Source organism: Pseudoliparis swirei, chromosome 18, assembly GCF_029220125.1.
Source record: "Pseudoliparis swirei isolate HS2019 ecotype Mariana Trench chromosome 18, NWPU_hadal_v1, whole genome shotgun sequence".
NCBI lineage: Eukaryota > Metazoa > Chordata > Actinopteri > Perciformes > Liparidae > Pseudoliparis > Pseudoliparis swirei.
The window spans coordinates 28,034,943-28,059,508 of record NC_079405.1 but is presented as its reverse complement, the minus strand read 5'-3'; the positions used below and the strand labels follow the sequence as shown (position 1 = coordinate 28,059,508).

General features: G+C 49.0%; 1 protein-coding gene across 15 annotated transcripts in view; it reads left to right on the top strand.

Moving 5' to 3' along the window:
• Window positions 1-3,475: 3,475 nt before the first annotated feature.
• Window positions 3,476-24,566, top strand: part of cast (calpastatin) — a 37,986-nt gene continuing 16,895 nt past the window's right edge. For 3 of the 15 annotated variants that reach the window (XM_056436894.1, XM_056436897.1, XM_056436884.1), the window contains exons 1-9: window positions 4,408-4,452; window positions 4,927-5,016; window positions 19,524-19,592; window positions 20,861-20,971; window positions 22,046-22,153; window positions 23,424-23,531; window positions 23,672-23,716; window positions 23,802-23,894; window positions 24,355-24,435. In XM_056436894.1, the coding sequence (XP_056292869.1) occupies window positions 4,423-4,452; window positions 4,927-5,016; window positions 19,524-19,592; window positions 20,861-20,971; window positions 22,046-22,153; window positions 23,424-23,531; window positions 23,672-23,716; window positions 23,802-23,894; window positions 24,355-24,435 (735 nt within the window). In that variant the 5' untranslated portion in view covers window positions 4,408-4,422. Of the gene's footprint in view, window positions 3,878-4,383; window positions 4,453-4,926; window positions 5,017-9,651; window positions 9,809-15,115; window positions 15,200-19,523; window positions 19,593-20,860; window positions 20,972-22,045; window positions 22,154-23,423; window positions 23,532-23,671; window positions 23,717-23,801; window positions 23,895-24,354; window positions 24,436-24,566 lie in introns of those variants that run through there. The other 12 variants (XM_056436885.1, XM_056436889.1, XM_056436888.1 and 9 more) reach the window with 12 other exon arrangements.

Sequence of the window (24,566 nt, the reverse complement as noted above, 5' to 3'; positions counted from 1 at the left end):
CAGGTGATCAGGTACAGGTAGAGCACAGTGTGTGTGTGTGTGTGTGTGGGGGGGGGGGGGTTCATTAGACAACATGTATTGATCCAACACAAGCAAAAGCAACAACAAAAGGACTCTTGGGTTTATTTATTCAGATGTTGAGCGTGAGAGAAGAGAATAGGGGTCAGCCTGAGGTCAAACCGGTCTGAACCGGATCCACCGGAGAACCGGCTGCAGGCCACGAGATCCAGAGTTCATCACAGGGCATCTACATGTGAGGACACACACACACACACACACAGAGACACACACACACATACAGAGAGACGCACATATACACACAGAGACACACACACACATACAGAGAGACGCACATACACACACACACACACATACAGAGAGACGCACATATACACACAGAGACACACACACACATACAGAGACACACACACACATACAGAGAGACGCACATATACACACAGAGACACACACACACATACAGAGAGACGCACATATACACACAGAGACACACACACACATACAGAGACACACACACACATACAGAGAGACGCACATACACACACACACACATACAGAGAGACATATACACACAGAGACACACACACACAGACACACACACACATACAGAGAGACGCACATATACACACAGAGACACACACACACATACAGAGAGACGCACATACACACACACACACACACACACACACACAGACCAAAGCGGCGCCTGCATCATCTCCTTTAATGAGGCCGGAGGTCTGAATGTGTGTCGTGGGTTCATTCTTTGTTCCAGGTGGAGGAGGAGGCTCCTCTTCAGGTGGAGGAACATGAAGGTGGAGGAGGAGGAGGCTCCACTTCAGGTGGAGGAACACGAAGGTGGAGGAGGAGGCTCCTCTTCAGGTGGAGGAACACGAAGGTGGAGGAGGAGGCTCCTCTTAAGGTGGAGGAACACAAAGGTGGAGGAGGAGGAGGCTCCTCTTCAGGTGGAGGAACACAAAGGTGGAGGAGGAGGAGGCTCCTCTTAAGGTGGAGGAACACAAAGGTGGAGGAGGAGGAGGCTCCTCTTCAGGTGGAGGAACACGAAGGTGGAGGAGGAGGCTCCTCTTCAGGTGGAGGAACACAAAGGTGGAGGAGGAGGAGGCTCCTCTTCAGGTGGAGGAACACGAAGGTGGAGGAGGAGGCTCCTCTTCAGGTGGAGGAACACGAAGGTGGAGGAACACGAAGGTGGAGGAGGAGGCTCCTCTTCAGGTGGAGGAACACGAAGGTGGAGGAGGAGGCTCCTCTTCAGGTGGAGGAACACGAAGGTGGAGGAGGAGGAGGAGGAGGCTCCTGTTAAGGTGGAGGAACACGAAGGTGGAGGAACACGAAGGTGGAGGAGGAGGAGGCTCCTCTTCGGGTGGAGGAACACGAAGGTGGAGGAACACGAAGGTGGAGGAGGAGGCTCCTCTTCGGGTGGAGGCTAACGGAGCAACTCAACCCAAAAGTCTCTGAGTTTTGTCGGATGCATTTCCTGCTGATGTCAGAGTTCATCAGTGACTCAGCTGAGACACGAATTTCTGATTTTCTGGATACATTTTTATAAATATATGTATATATATATGTATATATATGTATATATACATATATATACATATATATTAAAATGTAGCACATTTGTCAAATGCTGAAAATTAAAACATACAAAGCTAATAAAACTGCTACCGCTCCACCCCGACCACGTCACTGTGACGGAGACACGCGGTTTACTGCACATGTGACACCCGTTGAGGACGGCGGGTTGCCATGCCAACGCCCCCCCCCCCCTCCTTTATGTCGTCTTAATGGTCTCGGTGGCGGTCAGTGAGTAAACAGAGAACAGGAGTTCCTATCAGATGAGATCAGAACTGAATTGTGTCACATAGATTTAAATCCTGATGTTCTGATAAACTGGAATAAAATATTGTTTTAAATTTTGACGTTTTTACAGATTACAATGCGACGAATTGTGCTTTAAATTCTAGTTTACATCCCAAAATAGATATAATAGAGAGATATAATCATGTAATATTCAGTTGGATTACATGTAACAGCAGCGCATGTTGCAGGAGGTGGAGGATGGAGCGGACACTGAATATATATTTTATATACACATTTTAAAGACATGTAGATGAACAAATAAGGGTCAAATCAAGGAAAGCAAAGAAATATAGTAGAAAAATGCTTTTAAAATCACAATCACATGGTTATTTAATAAGTTTAGCAAGACATCAGAAGTATTGCTGCGCATGAATTAATAAATAGTGATAACTTTGCTATGGAACATTTTTAAAAAGACAGTTATAAAGTACTACTTTACTCCTTAAAACTGAGTAAAACTGTCTGAATATATAAATTAAAGCGTAAAACAAGAACACAATGAATCCAGATGTATATAAACACATAGAATACATATAAAGAGACATGAATACACAGGATGTTGGTATTGATGGTCTTCTCCCGGCTGTGTTGATCAGGAGGAGGAGGAAGAGTCGGCTTCCCGATCCCTCAAAGGTCAAGAGGCGTCTCATTCAAAGGTCGCCCGTTATCACGAGAGGCCGTGGAAACGTCGACGCGATGGAGTCGACCAGATTGTCATCGCCGGAGGGACGAGGCGGCGTCCATATCGGGAGGTGTGAAGGTCACACGGCGTCTCTGAAGGTCATCGCGCCGACGGATCCACCATCAGACACGGCCCTCATCACAGCCGTCCGTCACAGATACAGACCGACGACACAGGAAGTGAGAAGATCGGGCAGGAAGTGAGATGATCGGACAGGAAGTGAGCTGATCCCAAAGGTAGTGAGCCCATCGGACAGGAAGTGAGCCGATCGGACAGGAAGTGACCTGATCCCAAAGGTAGTGAGCCGATCGGACAGGAAGTGAGATGATCGGACAGGAAGTGAGCTAATCACATAGGAAGTGAGCTGATTTATACATTTATACATATATGTATATATATATATATGCAAAATAATATGTGTGTATGCTAAAATAACCAATTTATTTTGTATATATGTATATGTACAAAATAGATTTGTGTGTGTGTATACATATATATACATATGTATATATATGTATATATATGTATACACACACACACAACTTAAGATGAATCATCAAACTGTTGCTGCTTCTCAAACTGCTGTTTCTCTGACAGCTGATTGGCTGTCCTCTGCCACGCAGTTCAGTCACGTGGTGACTCCGTGGAGACCCCATGCAGTCCCGCTGCTCACCACCAGAGGGCGCCGCAGCGCTGAGCCCAGGCTCCGGCTTCCTGGGGCCAGAGAGCAGAACGTCAGCGGGGAGTCAACTGTTCCTGGGCTGCGGGGCGTGTCCCGTCATGTGGAACACACACACACACACACACACACACACGCACACACACATCCAGCTCGCTAGTGTTGCGCGTTGATTCGATACGCGTGTGTCTATTCACGCGCACGACATCACGCAGTAACTACAGGTATGCCGCTCGCTCGCACACACCTTGTTTGGGTTTTCTCTTCTGATTACAGGTGTGCCAAATTTTGAACTTTAAAAAAAAACTTGCACAAGACTTTACTCGCAGTGGCTCCATCTTCAAAAGGCTACACGCACGAGCACGCGCACGCGTTGCCATTTGCCTGCATACTCTGATCAATCGGATCAGAGACGAAGACGTTTTTTCCCTCTCTCTCTCAACGGGAGGGGCAACTTGTTACTGAGCTGCCAAGGGGCGCAGAGCAGCCCGCAGAGCCGCAGACAGAGCGCAGAGGAGGTTCCGCGCCGCACAGGAGCCCCGAGAGAGCGAGTCCGCGCGTAAAAGATGCCGCACAAGAAGCGCAGCCACGGGCACCACAAGCACCCGAAGGAGGGGGATGAGGTGAGTTCATTGTTTGTGTGTGGGGGGGTGGGGGGGGCAGAGGGGGTCGCGCGCATTCACACTGTGTTTATCTCCTCAACGCCCACGCAGTGCGTTACAGCGTTACCGTGTCCATTACGCGCACGGGTAGTCAATACGCGCGTGTGCGTCTTTTTTTTCGGTGAGTCGACTAACCGGTGTGTATAAGTCGTCGGTGAAGCAATGTGCGTGTGGTTTTCCTGTGTGTGTGTGTGTGTGTGTGTGTGTGTGTGTAGTGGGGGGGAGTTCAACATTTAAACGGGCTAGGGCGTGATTCTTTTTTGATGCGGAAGAGCATCAAATGTCCCACATGAAAAAACAATGCATTTATATATATATACAGTATATATGTGACTTTAGAGAGAGAGGAAGAGAGAGAAAGAGATTGACACACAGAGAGAGAGAGAGAGAGAGACAGATGAGTGAGGTAATCATCAGAAGTGAGATGGGGAGTGGCTCCCTGGCACGAGAGACCAGGTTCCTCGGTGAGAACCGGAGAGAAGCTTTAGCTCAGCCTCGGGCTCCTCATGGCGTACGCAGCGTATTGGATGAGTCGTGTGAGTACATTTGAAACTTGTTCTTCTCTTTTTTCTTTCTCTTTCTTTCTTTCCCTCCCTCTCTCACTCTTTTAACGACACTCTGCGCCTCTTTCATTTGCGTAACCAGCACAACTTGTCTGGAGACGAGAGTTTGGCTGAGTGCTCTGAGCTCTTGGCACCAGGCACGACACAAACCTTTAGAAGTGACATGAACCTTTAGAAGGAACATTAATAATAGCCAGCTGAGCTGTTCCCACATTCTGTCCCTCCGTGTTTGCACAGGAGGGCGTGTGTCTGTTGCCTCATTGCAACACTATTATTACTATTATTATATGAACATTTTGTAAGAATGAAAAGCAGCACGACGTTTAAGACGTGTGCACAAACACATGTTACATTGATTAATCCACACACACAATAGGTTGAATCACTGCTTCCTGTATAGACGCTCCATTGACTTTCACTTTACCTATCATTTGTGTGTGTGTTCAGCAAGGAGGAGCCGCTGCTACCCTCCCTGAAGTCCATCATAGTAGCAGGTTTTACTCCACCCAGCCCACCTCAGGGTTGTCCTATGTGCAGGTACTGGCCTCCTGCTCCTCTGAGAACCACCGGCTCTTTAACTCTTCCCCATCTTGAAAGAATCTGAAAGTTTAACTTGAAAATATGGGATTGGATCCATTTCTGATTCACTTCCACAAAACAAACTCTGAATTTCTGAATTTCTTTTTTCCGGAGAATTTGAAGAGACACGACCATGCAGGGGAGGAAATGTACTTTTTTTTATGGGGCAGTTTTTTCCCCCACTGACTGAAATCCAGGAGCATCTAAAAATAAATTTGGGGCACTTTTTGAAACTTGTGAAATAACATTTAACCTTGGTCAAAAATAATAAATACACTTATTTAGGCTCACAGGATATGAGCAACTGTCATACAAATGGCAATAAATAGACTATTAGGCAATAATAAGACTATTAGGTAATAATACGACTATTATGCAATAATAAGACTATTAGGCACTAATAAGACTATTATGCAATAATAATAAGACTATTAGGTAATAATAAGAATATTAGGCACTAATAAGAATATTAAGCAATAATAAGAAGTCTACAGATTCAAAAAACAATCAGAAAACATAATTCAGATGATCATATTCATTTTTATTTGATTTCTTTGTGGTTATTTATTGTTATAACATTTTTTAAACAACTATTAACAATTATAACTTATTATAACTTCTTTGTTTTTTTAATATTTCAAAATGATATTTATTTTTGTGCATACGGATGGGACACACACACAACACAGAACTAAAACAAAACGCTATTAAATTATTTAAGTTATGGGGCATGTGTTGCCTCTCCTCGTGACATCAGGGGCAACATTAGATTTCTTCGGGGCACTTTTGCCCTTTGACCTCGTGCAGTAGACGCATGTGCTGTATTGTTCTGAATTGATGTCAGTATTCATGTTCAGGGGTAAGGGTTTGTCTCCCTCTGCTGAGTGAAGTCACTCACCAGGAGGAGGAGGAGGAGGAGGAGGAGGAGGAGGAGCAGCAGCAGAGACATTCCTGAGCTGCTCTTATCTTCACTAAACAATATTATCTTTACTGGTAATCTGTCTTTTTTAGAAAGTGACACCCGACCTGCGATGTTTATTTTATTTAACCGTTTTTCTGACAATCCTGTCAACGTTCTTGTGTCCTGGGCTTTGCTTCCTGGCCGGCTGGTGCAGACACGCCTGTGTTCCGGGTGGGTGATGGGCGGAGCTTGTAGGCGTCTGAACTTGCCGTGGTTGGAGGCTGAAGGTGTAGCTCAGTGGACCTACACCTGCTCACCTGTGAGAACTGACCCCCTCCTCTCGGCAGCGCTCCGGTTCTGAAGCTGAAGGTGGAGGTGTCTCTGGTTCTCAGCAGACGGTTCTCTGTGGTTCTCGTGGCGCGGCGCGGTTACAGGCCGGGGCAATCGGCATTTCACAAAGGTGTGCAAAGGTGTGTCTGATTGTGTATCTCTGTGTGTACAAGTCCATTGCGACATGTACACGCAGAACACTAGTGGTTCTTAAATGGCTCTTTGAAAGGCTTTGTGGTTCTACGAAGAACCATCACCTTCTGGAGAACCATGTTTTCTTCTGAGGCACCTTTAGAGGTTCTTTGAAGAACTCTTTAATGAAAAGGTTCTTTGAAGAACTCTGGTTTGAAAGGTTATTTGTGGAACCATAAATGGTGCCTTAAAGAACCATGTTTTTAAGGTTCTTTGAGACACCTTTATAGGTTCTTTAAAGAACTCTTTAAAAACATGGTTCTTGAAGCCACCATTTCTGGTTCCACAAAGAACATTTTAAACCAGGGTTCTTTAAAGAACTATGTCCTTAAATAGTTCTCTAAAGAACCTTTAAAGGTGTCTCAAAGAATCTCTAAAGGTGCCTCAAACGAAACAATGGTTCTCCAGTAGGTAATGGTTCTTTGTAGAACCACGAATCCTTTTAAGAACCATTAAAGAACCAATCTTCTTCCGTGTGTGTGTTATTCATAGATCTCACAGCTTAGAGTCCATTTCCTTCTGCACTAACAGGACTTTCATGTCCGGCCAGTTCATCCCACTAAAGTACTATTTCACTGAGGTGTGCCTCTAAGGACTGATTCCAGGTCTGTGAGTCACCGTAAAGCGGCTTTGTCTGCGCACCACGCCCAAGACCTGCCCTACAGGTGAGGGAACAGGTCTGCCCTACAGGTGAGGGAACAGGCCTGCCCTACAGGTGAGGGAACAGGTCTGCCCTACAGGTGAGGGAACAGGCCTGCTCTACAGGTGAGGGAACAGGTCTGCCCTACAGGTGAGGGAACAGGTCTGCCCTACAGGTGAGGGAACAGGTCTGCCCTACAGGTGAGGGAACAGGTCTGCCCTACAGGTGAGGGAACAGGTCTGCCCTACAGGTGAGGGAACAGGCCTGCCCTACAGGTGAGGGAACAGGTCTGCCCTATAGGTGAGGGAACAGGTCTGCCCTATAGGTGAGGGAACAGGCCTGCCCTACAGGTGAGGGAACAGGTCTGCCCTACAGGTGAGGGAACAGGTCTGCCCTACAGGTGAGGGAACAGCCTGCCCTACAGGTGAGGGAACAGGTCTGCCCTACAGGTGAGGGAACAGACCTGCCCTACAGGTGAGGGAACAGGTCTGCCCTACAGGTGAGGGAACAGGTCTGCCCTACAGGTGAGGGAACAGGTCTGCCCTATAGGCGAGGGAACAGGTCTGCCCTACAGGTGAGGGAACAGGTCTGCCCTATAGGTGAGGGAACAGGTCTGCCCTACAGGTGAGGGAACAGGCCTGCCCTACAGGTGAGGGAACAGGTCTGCCCTACAGGTGAGGGAACAGGTCTGCCCTACAGGTGAGGGAACAGGTCTGCCCTACAGGTGAGGGAACAGGTCTGCCCTATAGGTGAGGGAACAGGCCTGCCCTACAGGTGAGGGAACAGGTCTGCCCTATAGGTGAGGGAACAGGTCTGCCCTACAGGTGAGGGAACAGACCTGCCCTACAGGTGAGGGAACAGGCCTGCCCTACAGGTGAGGGAACAGGTCTGCCCTATAGGTGAGGGAACAGGTCTGCCCTACAGATGAGGGAACAGGCCTGCCCTACAGGTGAGGGAACAGGTCTGCCCTATAGGCGAGGGAACAGGTCTGCCCTACAGGTGGGGGAACAGGTCTGCCCTACAGGTGAGGGAACAGGTCTGCCCTACAGGTGAGGGAACAGGTCTGCCCTACAGGTGAGGGAACAGGTCTGCCCTACAGGTGAGGGAACAGGTCTGCCCTATAGGTGAGGGAACAGGTCTGCCCTACAGGTGAGGGAACAGGCCTACCCTATAGGTGAGGGAACAGGTCTGCCCTACAGGTGAAGGAACAGGCCTGCCCTATAGGTGAGGGAACAGGTCTGCCCTACAGGTGAGGGAACAGGTCTGCCCTACAGGTGAGGGAACAGGTCTGCCCTATAGGTGAGGGAACAGGCCTGCCCTACAGGTGAGGGAACAGGTCTGCCCTACAGGTGAGGGAACAGGCCTGCCCTACAGGTGGGGGAACAGGTCTGCCCTACAGGTGGGGGAACAGGCCTGCCCTATAGGTGATGGAACAGATCTGCCCTACAGGTGAGGGAACAGATCTGCCCTACAGGTGAGGGAACAGACCTGCCCTACAGGTGAGGGAACAGGCCTGCCCTACAGGTGAGGGAACAGGTCTGTCCTACAGGTGAGGGAACAGGTCTGCCCTACAGGTGAGGGAACAGCCTGCCCTACAGGTGAGGGAACAGACCTACCCTACAGGTGAGGGAACAGGTCTGCCCTACAGGTGAGGGAACAGGTCTGCCCTACAGGTGAGGGAACAGACCTGCCCTACAGGTGAGGGAACAGGTCTGCCCTACAGGTGAGGGAACAGGTCTGCCCTACAGGTGAGGGAACAGACCTGCCCTACAGGTGAGGGAACAGGTCTGCCCTACAGGTGAGGGAACAGGTCTGCCCTACAGGTGAGGGAACAGACCTGTCCCATTCTGGTTCACCAAAACTCATTTGGAGTCCTTCATGCTTCCCTTCGGCCAAAGACAACAGTCTTTTTGTGAGAGGCGATGATGTCACTGTGATTGGTGTGTCTTCTGGCCCCGCCCCCTTTTTTTATTCTCATAAGCAATTAGGCGGCCCGGGGCGGTGGCGCAATCTGTCTTTTTTTTTTATTGCTGCGTTTTCAAAAAGAAGTGTGTACACAAGCAATCATGTGTGTGTATGTGTGTGTGCGTGTGTGTGTGTCTGTGTGCGTGTGTGTGTGTCTGTTTGTCTGTGTGTCTGTGTGCGTGTGTGTGTCTGTGTGTCTGTGTGTCTGTGTGTGTGTGTGTGTGTGTGTGTGTGCTTAAGTCCAGAATATCACAGATCTGGGTGTGTGCGCTCGTCAATAAGTGGCTCTGGGATATTTTCTCGGTACACTGCGGAAAATGGTTGTACACACCTGTCCAGGCATATCTGTGTGTGTGTGTGTGTAAGCAGTATCCGTGCCCCCCCCCCCCCCCATGAGGTGGGGGTCAGCTCCCTTCCCTTTATAGCCCAGAGAGTTACAGCCGGTCTCTCTTGGACTTTAACCCCCTCCCCTCTTCTCTCTGACCACGCCTCCCTCCGCCCTCTCTCTCGCTCTCTCTCTCTCTCTCCTTCCCTTCCCTGTGAGCTGGAAACATGCTGCGAGCCAACAGTGAAGGCAGCGAACACTAGACACACACACACACACACTCACTCGCTCTCACACACACTCCGAGGCGCTTTCAGCCGACATGGGCCAGCTACTGACCTGGATCCGAGGCCCCCGGGACGGCCAGGCCCTGCAGGACGTGTCCGTGGAGCAGCAGGTGTGTGCATGTGTGTGTGCGTGTGTGCGCGCTGATACAAAAGTATCCACGTGTGTTTTGTTTCTCGGTCTTCAAAGCGACACACGCGTGATAGTTCTGCTACTTGTGTTGGTCCAGTTTGGGCTGTCTGGACTTCTAGGGGAAACTCACAGGGAGGAAGAGACTGCCTGGCTCAACTCCAAGTCAGACCTCTCTCTCTCTCTCTGCTGGAATGTGAGGCTCTCGCTCAGCCCGTGTGACTTCACATCCAGAGTGTGTGTGTTTGCAGTGAGATATTAAACCGGGCTCGGACCACAAGGCCCGCCTTGTTTATTCTACCTGTTGCTGCAAGTGCCATCCAGCTGCTGGATTCCTGCGCGGTGGAGGTTGTTGTTGACTAAATCGTTACGTTTGGTATTTCTCATGAGGAGTCGGAGTCGGTCTCGCCCTAAACGGCATTCTACTGACAGGGTGTGTGTGTGTGTGTGTGTGTGTGTGTGTGTGTGTGCAGGACCTCGGGTCCATTATCTGTGATGTGGAACAGCTCTTTGTTATCAGGGCTCTGCTGGTTTGATAAAGTTTTCCCACGACGGGGAAACATTCCTCCTCTGGACATGCAGGCGGAGGAGAAGAAGAAGAAGTAGATAGAGGAGCGCGCCGTCTCACTAGTTCACATCATGCATGACGGAGTTATTCAAAGCTTCGGTAAACAGTCTTATTCATAAATGTGGAATAACCAGTATTTGAAGTAAATTCTAGCCTTTAAAAAAAAATGAAGTTTTTAAAGAGCTCCACATTGTAATATTATTATTATGAACATTGCACGTAATGGACAGGTGTCACTGTAGTGATGCTCCTATAGAGGTGGCTCATGAATCTGGAGCTCTTATTATTGTCAGTGACTTCTTTTAAATCACTTCTTAAAACCTTTTTCCAAAGAACAGCTTTTAGGTGATGTCGTCCTTTTATGCAGAACGTTGGTTCCCCTCATTTAGTTTGTGTTTTAGTTTTTTTCTTTGTATTTTTTATTTTAATATATATGTATATATATATTTAAATGTTATATTTGTTTCTTGCTATTCTATTTGTTTTGCCAACTTTGTTTTTAAAGGTGCTATATAAATAAAGTTATTATTATTATCATCTATAATATTATCTTATTATTCACATTACTGGTTCATGACGATACTGAAGCAGCCGTCGTCTCACGAGGCGTCTGGGTACTGAAGTTCAAATGTCATAAACAACGTGGAACAGCTTGTGAGCGTGCACGAGGACGAGCTGTCATAAACAACGTGGAACAGCTTGTGAGCGTGCACGAGGACGAGCGGCATGGCGCGTGTTGAAGGAGGCAGCGGGTGAACTGATGACGCTGCATTACATGTGGCTCTGTAATGAGGTGTGTGTGTGTGGGTGTGTGTGTGCGTGTGTGTGTGCGTGTGTGTGTGTGCGTGTGTGTGTGGGTGTGCATGTGTGCGTGTGTGTGTGGGTGTGTCGACAAACATCCTGCACAGTGAAATATTGCATATATGTGTAAATATTACCACCTTCAGTCTGGAGGGTTTTTAAATGCTGTGTGTTATTTCAGACGTCTCACTTCCACGTGAGTCGGGCTCCAGCGACACGTTGTTGTTGTTGTTGTTGTTCCGCTCTCTGTTTACGTCGGCCATGTTGGAAACTGGAGCTCTGATGTTCCTGGTGACGGAGCTTCCTGGAAGCTGTAATGAGATCTGTTGACCGAGGTTCTCGGGATCTCGATGATGACGTCATCGAGTTTCAACCATGTGTTGTTGATAAGGAGATGAGGAGTGGACCTGCTTGTGTTTCTTGTGTGGCTACGGCACGCTGTCAGGGAAATGATGGCCACGAGACGTTGTTGTTGTTGTTGTTGTTTGTATTGATGCACTGAAGTCCCCGCTCTGTAATCAGATGTCATAATGGTTAAAGAAGGTTATTTTTAAGGAATTGACATTCACCAAATTATGAGTATTCCATTCTCCATCCTGCTCGTCGTGTTCAGGGTCGCGGGGTCGCGAGGTCGGTCCCAGCTGACGCTGGGTGGAGGCTGGGTTCACCTGGTGGAGGCGGGGCTCACCTGGTGGAGGCGGGCCCACCTGGTGGAGGCGGGGCTCAGGGAGACACCGACCTGTCAGAATGACTTCCTTCTCGTTGGATTCGGTGCTGTTCACCGGCCGACTCTCATATCTCTGATTTCCGATCATCTAATCTGTGTTTGAACGCACCGTTGGTCAACATCCTGCACCTTATTTATATAATGCATGACAAATATTGCACCTAACAAAGATGTTAAAAAAAATTAAGATTGACAATAAAGATGATTTTATTTACCTCATTTCCCACCAGAAATTCATACAGACGACAACAAACAAGAAACAAACTGCAAGGAACAAACACAACCAGAAGATGTCCCATGACACATAAAACATGGCCGCCAGAAAGATGCTTAATCTAAATTTTAAAGAAACGTGTCGCTTTAAATCTTCTCTCGCAGAAGTCTCGGGCCTCAAGTTGGAGAAATGACGTTAACTTCCACACGTAGAGGTCATGTGACCCGGAGGAGTGACACAGGAAGGCCAAAGGGAGTGTGTGAAAGTCGATTGTGTTGACCTTTAACCCCCTCGCCTCCGAGAGGGTTAGACTCTCCAGGTCCGCCCTCCACGCTATTCCTGGTGGTTTCTGCAGAACTTGTTCCGCTCTCTGTTTACGTCGGCCATGTTGGAAACTTGGCCGACAGAACCAAAAGTTCAGATAGATTAGGTTCTGGGTAGGTGGTCCGGTCCGTTCCCAGGGGATCCGGTAGAAACATGCGTACGCAGAGTCAAAGACACGAGAGGGCAACGCTGTTGGAGAAGATTTATTGTTGAAGGTTCCCGAAACGGACACAAATATTCCTGCCGGGGCGGCGAGCCGAGGAGATTTACCTTCTGTCCTTTTGAAAAGATATTTTTAGAAAAAAAGGAATTTAGAAACAAGGCCGGAGAAGGAAATACCCACATGTCTGAGCTCTGTGTGTCTGTAGTCAAGGTAACGATGTCCCATCTTAAACTCGGCTGTTGTTTAAGTCTCTCTTTCAAAAAGCATCAATTTTATAGCCGATACAGTTTTTTTAGTTTTACTAACCATGGTTAAAATCTATATTGTGCTCATAAATAATATTGTTCCTTTGCATGAGCGAATAATTAGCGTTACAGTGCAGACAAAATACACAATATTATTATATTAAACAACATACAGATATATATATATATTTTAGGGCTGTCAATCGATAAAAAAAATTATCTAATTAATCGCACATTTTTTAATTCATTAATCGCGATTAATCGCGATTAAAAGTTTTTGAAAATTCTTTTTAAAGACAAAACTTCACACAGAGCTGTGTTTTCAAAGAGGTTCCTACCTATAAAGTGCCAGCGAGGTATTTAATATCGTGGATGATAAATTGTTTCTTCAGTGAAACATCCAGATTAGTCAAAGAAAAAGAAGTATATTGAGACCCCATTGGTCCTGTCATCTTTAACATTGAACAGCAGCAGAACCAGTGGCCTTGGTAACTGACTGACATTCAAATATGTCACGTTAACCCTCTGGAGGCTGGGCTCATGTTCTCCATTTTACAAAAAAATGTAAATTCACCTTTTAAAGGCTTTTGCATGTGACATACCCCCACGTGTTCTACATCAAACATTCCAGAACAATCTCAGCTCTGTAATCAGGCTCATTGTCCTCGCGCCGTGTTCTCTGCTCTCTGACTGACAGGCTGCTAAATGAGCCTAACCTGTGAGGTGGGAGGTCCTTTGTGATTTACTGAGTGTTCATTGGTTGTTTTTTTCTCAAAATGTTGACAGACAAACGGATTGACAAATCACAGTGAAGGTTTCGTGTGACGAGTTCTCTCCGCGCCGCGTCCCCCGACACGTCGCCCCTCCGTTCCTCTGTGTATCAGAGGGGGAGACGGGAGGAAGGAGGAGCAGGAGGAAACCCGACTGATTCATCCACGAGTTAAACTGATTTATGATCCTTATTTTCGCGGAGAAATAATTGTTTTAAAAGCGGAAACATTGTTAAACCGTACTGCCGCGGTTTAACACTCAGGGGAGTGTAAAAACTTCAACGAACACCGGAAGTAAACAAAGTTGCGTTAATTGCGTTAAAATATTTTAGTGCGTTAACGCGGCCAAATTAATCGCATAGATTAACGCGTTAACGCTGACAGCCCTAATATATTTATATATATATATTTTTTTATATATATATAAATGTATATATATATATTGTTTAATATATATATAATATATACAAAATATATATCATATATATATATAATATATATTGACCAACAGTTTCAGGTGTCGTTCATACAATTCTCCATTCATTTTCATCCCAGTGTAATGATTACTGTTGGACACAGGGGGGCGCTGTTCTGCAAAGCCCTCCCCCTTTTCTTAACACGTTTGACATGTTGTTTGGTGTTAAAAGTCTCTGTGTGAACTTTAGAAAGTGCCAAACAACCAACTAATCAGTGCTGAAGGTGTGTGTGTGTGTGTGTGTGTGTGTGTGTGTGTGTGTGTGTGTGTGTGCTCAGAGGGGAAAGGTCTTACGTAACATGTGGCTGCTGTCCAGGATCTGCGTTTCCTTTTGCTCTTTTTCTTTGCACTACTTTTGGCTACGAGAGCTGTGAAGGCCGGAGAGAACATGGCGGAGAGAACATGGCGGAGAGAACATGTGGGCGGAGCTTCTACCGGCGGCGCCGCCTCGTTTCCCGTGTTTCAACTTTCCAGTTTTTTTTTTTAAATCTTTACTTTTTTTTTTTCCCGTCTTCTTTTTTCCTCTGGCTGCCTCTGGGTTTGGTCTGGACTCCACGTGATGTGGTCACACCCCTCCCCTCCCTCTCTTTTCTTTGCAAACACGTCAGACACACACACACACACTGTCTCTGTTGTTTCAGAGGCTCAGCAGTTCAGATTCCTAAGCAGTGAGTCTCTCAGACACGCCCGCACTCTGCCAACAACTCTGCTGCCGCCTCGTCTTGCCTCACCCCCCCCCCCCCCCCCCGACCCTTCGACCCCATGACCCCATGACCCCTCCGCCCCTCCTCTCGAAGCCGGCCCTCACCCAGCCCCACCCCACCCCCCCAAAAAAAGTTTCAAGCAGCCTTGTTTATCTCCCCTGCCTGGTGGGCGTGTCCCTGTGTGTCCGACTGTCCAATCTGACCCAGCTGGAGGCGGAGCCAGAGCAGCTGGTTTTCACCAGCTGGGGCGTGCGTCTCCTTTATGTTTACATGTGTGTGCGTGAGTGCGTGCTTGTCATCCAGTTGTACAGCATTGGATCTAAAGGCGAGCATCTCGGTCGTGAACACAGCGGCGTTAGGAAACACTCACAATCACAGCGATGGTACGTATCTGGACGGCGTTGAACTTTCTCCGTGGTGTGAACGTGTGTGTGTGTGTGTGTGTGTGTGTGTGACTTCCTGTCTGAGGGATACCTGTCGAGTGCTTTTACACGGCTGTGGTTGAAACCGGATTGTTGGCTGCTTGTCAAGTTAAGGAAAGTTTCACCGTGATTACCAGTGTGAGTGTTTCTCGGACATTTATGGAGGAAAGTCATGGAAACGACGACGTAAACAGTAAATAATCAGCTGAATGCATTATGGGATGTACACCGCACTAGTGATTTATGATAATATAACACCAGGGGTCTGACAACAACTCTGAATGTGGCTTCAAGCTGCAGGTTCTAGCAGTGAGAGTGAGTCAGACTGACCATGAGGGACGGATATAGAACGTGTGTTCACCCCGTGTGATACAGTATCAACAGGCCTGTGAGGCTGTGTGTCCAAACCGTGACATCACTCTTCATCTCAGTGTTAGTCTCAGTTTAATTGTGCAAGTCTCCTCCACATTCCTTCCCGGTCACACTCGGACCCGACATCTCTCGCCTCGGAGCCGGGTTGCCACCGAAGTCGTGAGCCGAGGAGCTCCCAGCCGCTCTGAGGCCCGGCGTGACTCACCTGTTTTCATGGCGGGCTCACGACGAGAGCCACCGCTCTTAAGGGTGTCGGGTTGAATCCCGGACGTCACGCCTGTTTTTCCTTTCTTCTTTCATTCTTCGCGGGAGAGGCGAGCGCGGCGCTCCGGGGACGTGGACTCGGACCTCGGAGGATGTGCTCCAGCGTGCAGATGTCCCTCAAGCTCAAGGCGTCTATTTTGATCCCGCTCGCCACATCTCGCCCAGAAAGACCGTGACGCTTGTATCGTGTTCCCGACGACGTCAGCCAGTGTGCAGCTCTGTGCATCTGTCTATTTGCATGTGTGTGTGTGTGTGTGTGTCAGGTGTCTTACCACAGGTGATATCTGGAAGCACCAGCCAGAGTGACTTCCATATCGAGTGTATTGACCCCTCGCTAATTCATTGTCGGCCTTTACGAGCCTCTGACTCGTCCCGGCCTCGATGGAGAACACACAGCTCTCTGTGCGTGACGTGATGCATCGCCGTGTTTAATAAGTCTGTGACGTCTCTGATTCACTGTCTTCCTCCAGTCTCTGAGCTTCAGTTGTTCGCTCCCTCGTTCAATAGATGCACGGCGACTCTATCGGCCCCCTTCCCTATTTAGTCTGTGCACAAGGCTGGACACAATAACATGAACACCTCGTCATGCCGTGTAACTTAACCGATCTGCCCTATCGAATTCATTGTAATCGGCTGCAGGATTGTACAGGTGTTCCTGTTATTGTGTCCACCCCCACGCATGGCCTCCTCCGTGCTGCGCTAATCCTGTAAAGAAATCCAAATCACAGGCGGCTCTGGGTGAGCGTCCGTTCCCCTCTGTGGGTTCTCTGGTCTTCGTGATGATGGCGATCCTGTTTTTAGTTCACGCAGTTCATATTTTACCAGAATCCATATAATAATATGACGTGTGCGGCTGTGTTCAGCTGCTTGTGTTGCGTCTGTGGACGTGACGGCTGCAGGCTGGAGGGAGTTTTACCTTTAGACACACACACGCCACTAAAACACTTTTTATTTTATTCTCATCATCCATGCTGACGGGGGCGTTGTCCTGTCGACATGCCGCGCAGGTCCTGTGTGTCGCACATTGTTTTCATCATGAATAAGAGAAGCAGCCTGTTTGTTTGCCTGATGTAAAAGTATCCGGGCGGTTCACGGTGAGTCTGGCTTCCATGTCCGGCCTAAAGGGGGAGGAGCCAACGCACTGTCCTCACTGATATGGATGCTAACTGATGTGGTCAAAGAGCAAAAGTGCTGTAACGTTACTATATATATATATATATATATGTCTGTGTATATATATATATATAAAATGTTGAACTCTGCTTTCATACGACCAGAAGACTCGTTAGTCGTCAAGTCTTCTTGGCCAACTTGCTCTTCATTTCCACAGACGCATTTGGAGCGTGTGGCCAGTTCCACATTTAGTTCTGATGTGGTCCTGGAGAGCTTCGGGTCGGCCGTCGTGTGAAGGTCTGAGAGGGAAAGTGTGGCGCGTAGTGATGATGTCATAATGAGACGAGCTGTGCTCCTGGTTCAGACGGTGACCACGATCCATTCAAATAAAATTACTTTCATTATGTCTTCCAATAATGTCGTAGCCCCCGATTCCAGTCTCTATGCTGGCTCCATATTTTCCGTCAAATTATATAAATAAAAAGCTTGTTTATGAAGACAATAGAAAGCTACGATGGGTTGGAAGAGTTAATCAAATTCTCTGACAAATAAACAGACACACCGGGTGTCGTCCAATCAAAGCCTTTGTCCCGCCTCCCTGGTCTCACTCTTCCCTCGTCATGCATTATTATTACCCAGCATGCAGCTCAACTTGGCTTCCTTTTTTTCTCCAGTTGTTCATATTTTTTGTGGGGTTACCAAGCAACCGTCAACATTTCCTGCAGAAACGGGAGCAACACGACTTCCCCTGGAGGCAGATGGGGGTGGGGGGGGGGGGCTGCTTGTGACATCACTTCCTCCTTTGTGCCACTTCCTCCCGTTTCTCTCCAAACATCATGTTGACTCTTATAAAAGTCACTTCATCATTCCTTCTACACAGAATCAATATGTCAAGAACAAGGAAGTAGTATCTTTATTTATGTATGTGCATAATGTCATAATGTCACTGCTTTTCACTCCTGCACCGAACTACCTACCTACCTATCTACCCACCTACCCGCCTACCTACCTAACTACCTAACTACCTACAAACCTATCTACCCACACACTGAATCTCGTTCTTCAGGTCCTGATCTCTCGACCTCGGTCCGTTTTCATGAATAAAGGAGTAGAAGCAGAGTGACGTTCACTAACTGGCTCGGTCAGATTTACAGAGATACACAAAGCATCAGGGTGGAGACGCTGCGTATTTACACCGCCCAAAGGCGCCGGGCCGTACTGGGCCGGGCCGGGCCCTGAACTGGGCTCCCCCGAGAGACCGGTCGGTGCAGGGCTCCAGGCACACTGTTCACTGAGTCCAACAAACTGCCCATGTCAGCAGTTTGATTACAACGATCACTTTAATGAACTCGTCCGGAGCACACGTCATGCTTTCAATCACATCCGCTCATCCTCGGTTCCTCTCCTCTCGCCCTCGGTTCCTCTCCTCGGTTCCTCTCCTCTCGCCCTCGGTTCCTCTCCTCGGTTCCTCTCCTCTCGTCCTCGGTTCCTCTCCTCTCGCCCTCGGTTCCTCTCCTCTCGCCCTCGGTTCCTCTCCTCTCTTCCTCGGTTCCTCTCCTCTCGTCCTCGGTTCCTCTCCTCGGTTCCTCTCCTCTCCTCGGTTCCTCTCCTCTCGTCCTCGGTTCCTCTCCTCTCGCCCTCGGTTCCTCTCGCCCTCGGTTCCTCTCCTCTCGTCCTCGGTTCCTCTCCTCTCGCCCTCGGTTCCTCTCGCCCTCGGTTCCTCTCCTCTCGTCCTCGGTTCCTCTCCTCCTCGGTTCCTCTCGCCTCGGTTCCTCTCCTCTGTCCTCGGTTCCTCTCCTCTCGCCTCGGTTCCTCTGCCTCGGTTCCTCTCCTCTCGGTTCCTCTTCCTCTCGCCTCGGTTCCTCCTCTCCTCGGTTCCTCTCCTCTCCTCGGTTCCTCTCCTCTCTCCTCGGTTCCTCTCCTCTCCCTCGGTTCCTCTCGCCTCGGTTCCTCTCCTCTCGCCTCGGTTCCTCTCCTCTCGCCTCGGTTCCTCTCCTCGGTTCCTCTCCTCTCCTCGGTTCCTCTCCTCTCGTCCTCGGTTCCTCTCTCTCGCCTCGGTTCCTCGGTTCCTCGCCTCGGTTCCTCTCGCCCTCGGTTCCTCTCCTCTCGGTTCCTCTCCTCTCTTCCTCGGTTCCTCTCCTCTCGCCCTCGGTTCCTCTCCTCTCGTCCTCGGTTCCTCTCCTCTCGTCCTCGGTTCCTCTCCTCTCGCCCTCGGTTCCTCTCCTCTCCTCTCGTCCTCGGTTCCTCTCCTCTCGCCCTCGATTCCTCTCCTCTCGTCCTCGGTTCCTTTCCTCTCGTCCTCACATCCTCTCCTCTCGTCTTCGTTAAAGATACAGAAACTGTGTTTTAGCTCGTTTGAGGATGTCGATGCTGTCTTGTTGGATCTGTAACACACACGCTTAACGTTTCTCTTTGTCTCTCCCCCTCCCTCTCTCTCTCTCTCTCTTTGTCTCTCCCCCTCCCTCTCTCCCTCTCTTTGTCTCTCCCTCTCTCTCTCTCTCTCTCTCTCTCTCTCTCCCTGTGTTTGTCTCTCCAGTCGCAGCCGAGCCGGGACACACCCAAACCGGCAGCTCAGGTCTCCGGCGTGAAACTTGCAGCGTTCGAGGTATCAAACATTCCTCCTCTCCTCCTCTCCGACGCCCACTCCCCTCCTCTTGGTGGACTTCCTGTCGTTTGACCTTTGACCCGCCCATTACCTGCACTGAGTGTCATCTTGTGACTTCCTCTTCCTGTCTCGGCTCCGTGTTTCTACTCGTTTTAAGTAGAGTTTAACAGAACGTGTGTTTTCCTTCCATTGAAGCCGAGGCGACGCCCTCACAGGAGCTTCAACCCGTAAACTCTGGAACAATACATCCAAGTGATTGTTCCCCCGTGGTGTTGTTGTTGGACCTTTCACACACCACGGCGGCTCCTCTAGGAAGTGGCCGTGTTCAAGTAATCTCCACGTTCATCAGGAACTCGAGAAGTCTTTCTTTCTTTCTTTAAATCATTTTATTTTAAGTTTTTACAAGTTTCACATTACCAGAAAACATGTAAATAAAAATTACATATGAAATTTGACACCATTCATCTCTGAGCCCGGATACAATGGAGTTTTCTTCATGGCGTTTACAGCAGTGGTTCTCAAATGGGGGCACGTGCACCCCTAGGGGTAGAGGAAGGTACTCCAGGGGGTATTTAATAAATATATATATATATATATATATATGTTAATGGATGCTCATTCGTATGCGCTTCGTCCTCTATTTCGGTGCCCGGCTCGTAGAGAAAGGCTTCGGTGGGATTATTTCACTTTGAAGAAAAGGGGGCTGCACCGATATTTAAAATAGTATATTATGAGACGACCTACCGAGAGAATTATAGCCGCGGCTCGTATGACATCGGTCATTACCCTTTACGAGACTCTCGTTAGCGGCTGACCCCCCGGCCTCATTTCACAGAGTCGGGACAGTTGCTCATTTAACGGATCGTACCGGGATCCTCTTTTCTGATGTGTATTGTGGATGGAAATACCTCCAAATACCAGCATCTGATCAACCAGATGTTACGGTCACACGGAGATATACCTTTCCTGACTTGTTGTTTATCCTTAAAAACTTCATACACCAGCAACTCTAACCTCTATGATATGAGCGTACACACGGAGCCTCCTCAACGCTCCTCCACGAGCTTCCTTCTCCACCAGCAGACACGAAGCCTCCGTCACGTGCTTTGAGTCCTTCACTGTAGTGGGTGTGTCCTCGCCCTGGTGATGTCATCAGGGTCATTTCCTTCGCTCCAGAAGACGAGTGAAACGGACACGTGTGTGTGTGTGTGTGTGTGTTTGTCAATGTGCTGTAGCGGGAAGGTAGATAATCAGCTTTTTTCCTGCAGAAGGCGGCGCCAGGATCCGGCCTGAAGCCTCGGGTGGTCACCGCCACGTCGAGCCCGGTCGCGGCGGCGGGAAGCACTGCGGTTGGGATGGCGGGAAAAGCCAAACCGGAGGTAGACGGGGTGGATGGTGGAGGGAGGATGGTGGAGGGAGGATGGAGGATGGAGGATGGAGGATGGTGGAGGGAGGATGGTGGAGGGAGGATGGAGGATGGTGGAGGGAGGATGGTGGAGGGTGGAGGGAGGATGGTGGAGGGTGGATGGTGGAGGGAGGATGGAGGATGGTGGAGGGTGGATGGTGGATGGTGGAGGGAGGATGGTGGAGGGAGGATGGTGGAGGGAGGATGGAGGATGGTGGAGGGAGGATGGTGGAGGGAGGATGGTGGAGGTCTTTTGGGCTGTTTGGTGCGATTCAAACATGAACCGCTGCTTCCGTCCACACCGTGAGGAGCGTGTGACCCTCTTCTTCTTCACCGGCCTTCATCTTCTTTTCCTCCTTGTGGCGCTCGGCCTCCGTACGCCGAACATCTGGACCCTTCAGACTCCTTCTGGACCCTTCAGACTCCTTCTGGACCCTTCAGACTGTATCTGGACCCTTCAGACTGTATCTGGACCCTTCAGACTCCTTCTGAACCCTTCAGACTCCTTCTGGACCCTTCAAACCGTATCTGGACCCTTCAAACCGTATCTGGACCCTTCAGACCGTGTCTGGACCCTTCAAATCGTATCTGGACCCTTCAGACTGTATCTGGACCCTTCAGACCATGTCTGGACCCTTCAGACTGTATCTGGACCCTTCAGACTCCTTCTGAACCCTTCAGACTCCTTCTGGACCCTTCAAACCGTATCTGGACCCTTCAAACCGTATCTGGACCCTTCAGACCGTGTCTGGACCCTTCAGACTCTATCTGGACCCTTCAAATCGTATCTGGACCCTTCAGACTGTATCTGGACCCTTCAGACCGTATCTGGACCCTTCAGACCTTCAGACTGTATCTGGACCCTTCAGACTGTATCTGGACCCTTCAGACCATGTCTGGACCCTTCAGACTGTATCTGGACCCTTCAGACCGTATCTGGACCCTTCAGACCTTCAGACTGTATCTGGACCCTTCAGACTCCATCTGGACCCTTCAGACCTTCAGTATTTCTGTCTCGTGACCTGTAACGTGCTCCTTGGTTTTGTAGACCACCGCTCCACCGGCGAGCGCGACCGTTATTGACATGTTGTCAGCCGGGGCGACCTTTGTTGAGATGGGGTCATCTGGGCCGAGGGGCGGTCCCAAAGAGACGAAGGTAAACCATGGGCTTGGCGCTTTTCTTTTCTGTTTTAACTTCACATTCCTGCTGATCCTTTGACTAAAATCTATTGATTTCCTACCATCCGAGTATCTGATGAACCTTTTTTATGAGGTTGTGATGTCTTGTGATACTTCAGGGGATCTCTCCTATCAGCAGCCTTTCTGAAGTCACATGATCTCTCCCCCGACACCCATTATATTTGCATATTGTGACAGAATTTCTCTTTTTGGATTTACTCCAGGTTTTCAGATTGCATGTTCTACTTGCGCAACCGGTGAACTCTTTAGATTCAGAACGAAGGTTCCCTGAACACACCACACACCCTCTGCTTGCCACACAGCTCTTAGCTCTTTTCAAGCCTCTTGCTAGTAGAGAATCCCTTCAGAGTTCAGTAAAGGGTCAACAGTACTCTGAAAAATACAAAGTATTTCTTCCACTAGGGTAAAAAACCATGAACAAGCAGACTAACGTAACCAATCACACTGATCTGAGGTCAGACCCGTGCTCCAGTTGGACTGCAGCGGCATGTCTGACCTCAGATCAGTGAAGGTGTCCTCTGTTCATCATGCCGGTTGTGGGTGTCTGGTCCTTGTGTTGCTGAGTAACGATGAAGCTGTGTGTAGACTGCTGCCGCTCCCCCGGTCAGAGGCGCTGACCAGAGGCTCCTGGTCGAGGCCCCTGATCGAGGCTCCTGGTCGAGGCTTTCCTTCGAGTCTTTTTTCTTTCTTTCTCCACCTGGAGGAAACTGACTCTTTGACGTCGATCGCTTTGGGAGTTTAAAAGACGTTGTTCCTCTTTTTGTTCAGCGTTCCCACGCTCGATAACGTATTTGAAAGTAAACGAGGTGCACACCTGTCCACTGGAGGCTCCAGCTGCTCTCCTGACTCTAAACTAACGTCTAGTCATCGGGACTTTCTTCTTCTTTTGGGTTTATCACTGAGGCGAGGAGGTTTAATGTCATTGTAAAATATATACAAGGATATTAAGTCCTTGTACTTAGGGTTTTACCTATGGTAGTTCTTATGGTGTTTTAGTACTTATTGTATTACCTATGGTATTTTAGTACTTATGGTATATTTGTAGTTTGGCTTTCTTGAACAAATGTTACTTTCTTGATTATTGTTGTTCTGAGTGGGTGGGGGGTGATGGAGGAACCGCTCTGGGGAAGAAGCTGCTCCTCAGCCGTTGCTCCGGGTTTCAATCGTCTCGACTCTGTGCTCGACTCGCTGTCCTCGGCCTCTAACGGAGTCACGCTGTATTCTAGAGCGCCGCCGCCACCACGACCGTCAGAGCCGATGTGCACAAGGTCGCCCCCGCGGTCGAGGCTGCGGGCGCGTCCGTGCGCGGGAAGAAGGAGGCCGCACCAACCAAGGTAGACCATCTCCGAAACCGTGCCGGGCGCCGTCTGTCTGCCGGTGGCGTGTTTCCCTCTGAATGGCGGCCGCGTCGCGTCGTGTCCTCGCTGCCTGCTCCGCGTTGTCTCTGTGCACTGACTCTGGATCTGTGTCCCAGGTGCAGGTGGAGGTTCCTCCCGCCGCAGCCAGAGGAGCCCCGGAGGTAAATACCGACCGCGGGCGGCGCGAGTTTTGCTCGGCGGAGCTCGGCCGCCCGCCTGCGTGCTGATTGTGTTGCGTGCGTTCAGGTGGACCCGTTCGACGCCCTCGCCAGCATCCTGCCGTCGGCCGACAGCATCGCGCCCCGGCAGCCCGTGTACACGGGGCCAGAGGTCACAGAGGTACGGGTGTGTGCGTGTGTGCGTGCATTTAACCTGAGTCTGCAGCGTGAGTTAACTGTGTGTGTGTGTGTGTGTTTGTGTGTGTGTATTTAACCTGAGTCTGCAGCGTGAGTTAACTATGTGTGTGTGTGTGTGTGTTTGTGTGTGTGTATTTAACCTGAGTCTGCAGCGTGAGTTAACTGTGTGTGTGTGTGTGTGTGTTTGTGTGTGTGTATTTAACCTGAGTCTGCAGCGTGAGTTAACTGTGTGTGTGTGTGTGTGTGTGTGTGTGTGTGTGTGTGTGTGTGTGTGTGTGTGTGTGTGTGTGTGTGTGTGTGTGTGTGTGTGTGTGTGTGTGTGTGTGTGTGTGTGTGTGTGTGTGTGTGTGTGTGTGTGTGTGTGTGTGTGTGTGTGTGTGTATTTAACCTGAGTCTGCAGTGTGAGTTAACTGTGTGTGTGTGTGTGTGTGTTTGTGTTGCAGCTTAACGTCACCTCTGAGAAAGGCCACAAGACCGGCGAGCTGGACATCACGCTGCCACCGGGCTACAGATTTGAAGACATGGTCGGTTCAATAATATAATGTGTATATATATATATATATATATATATATTTATTAATTAAATATATATATACATACATACAGACATAAATATATATGTGTGTGTGTATATATATATTTATTTATTAAATTC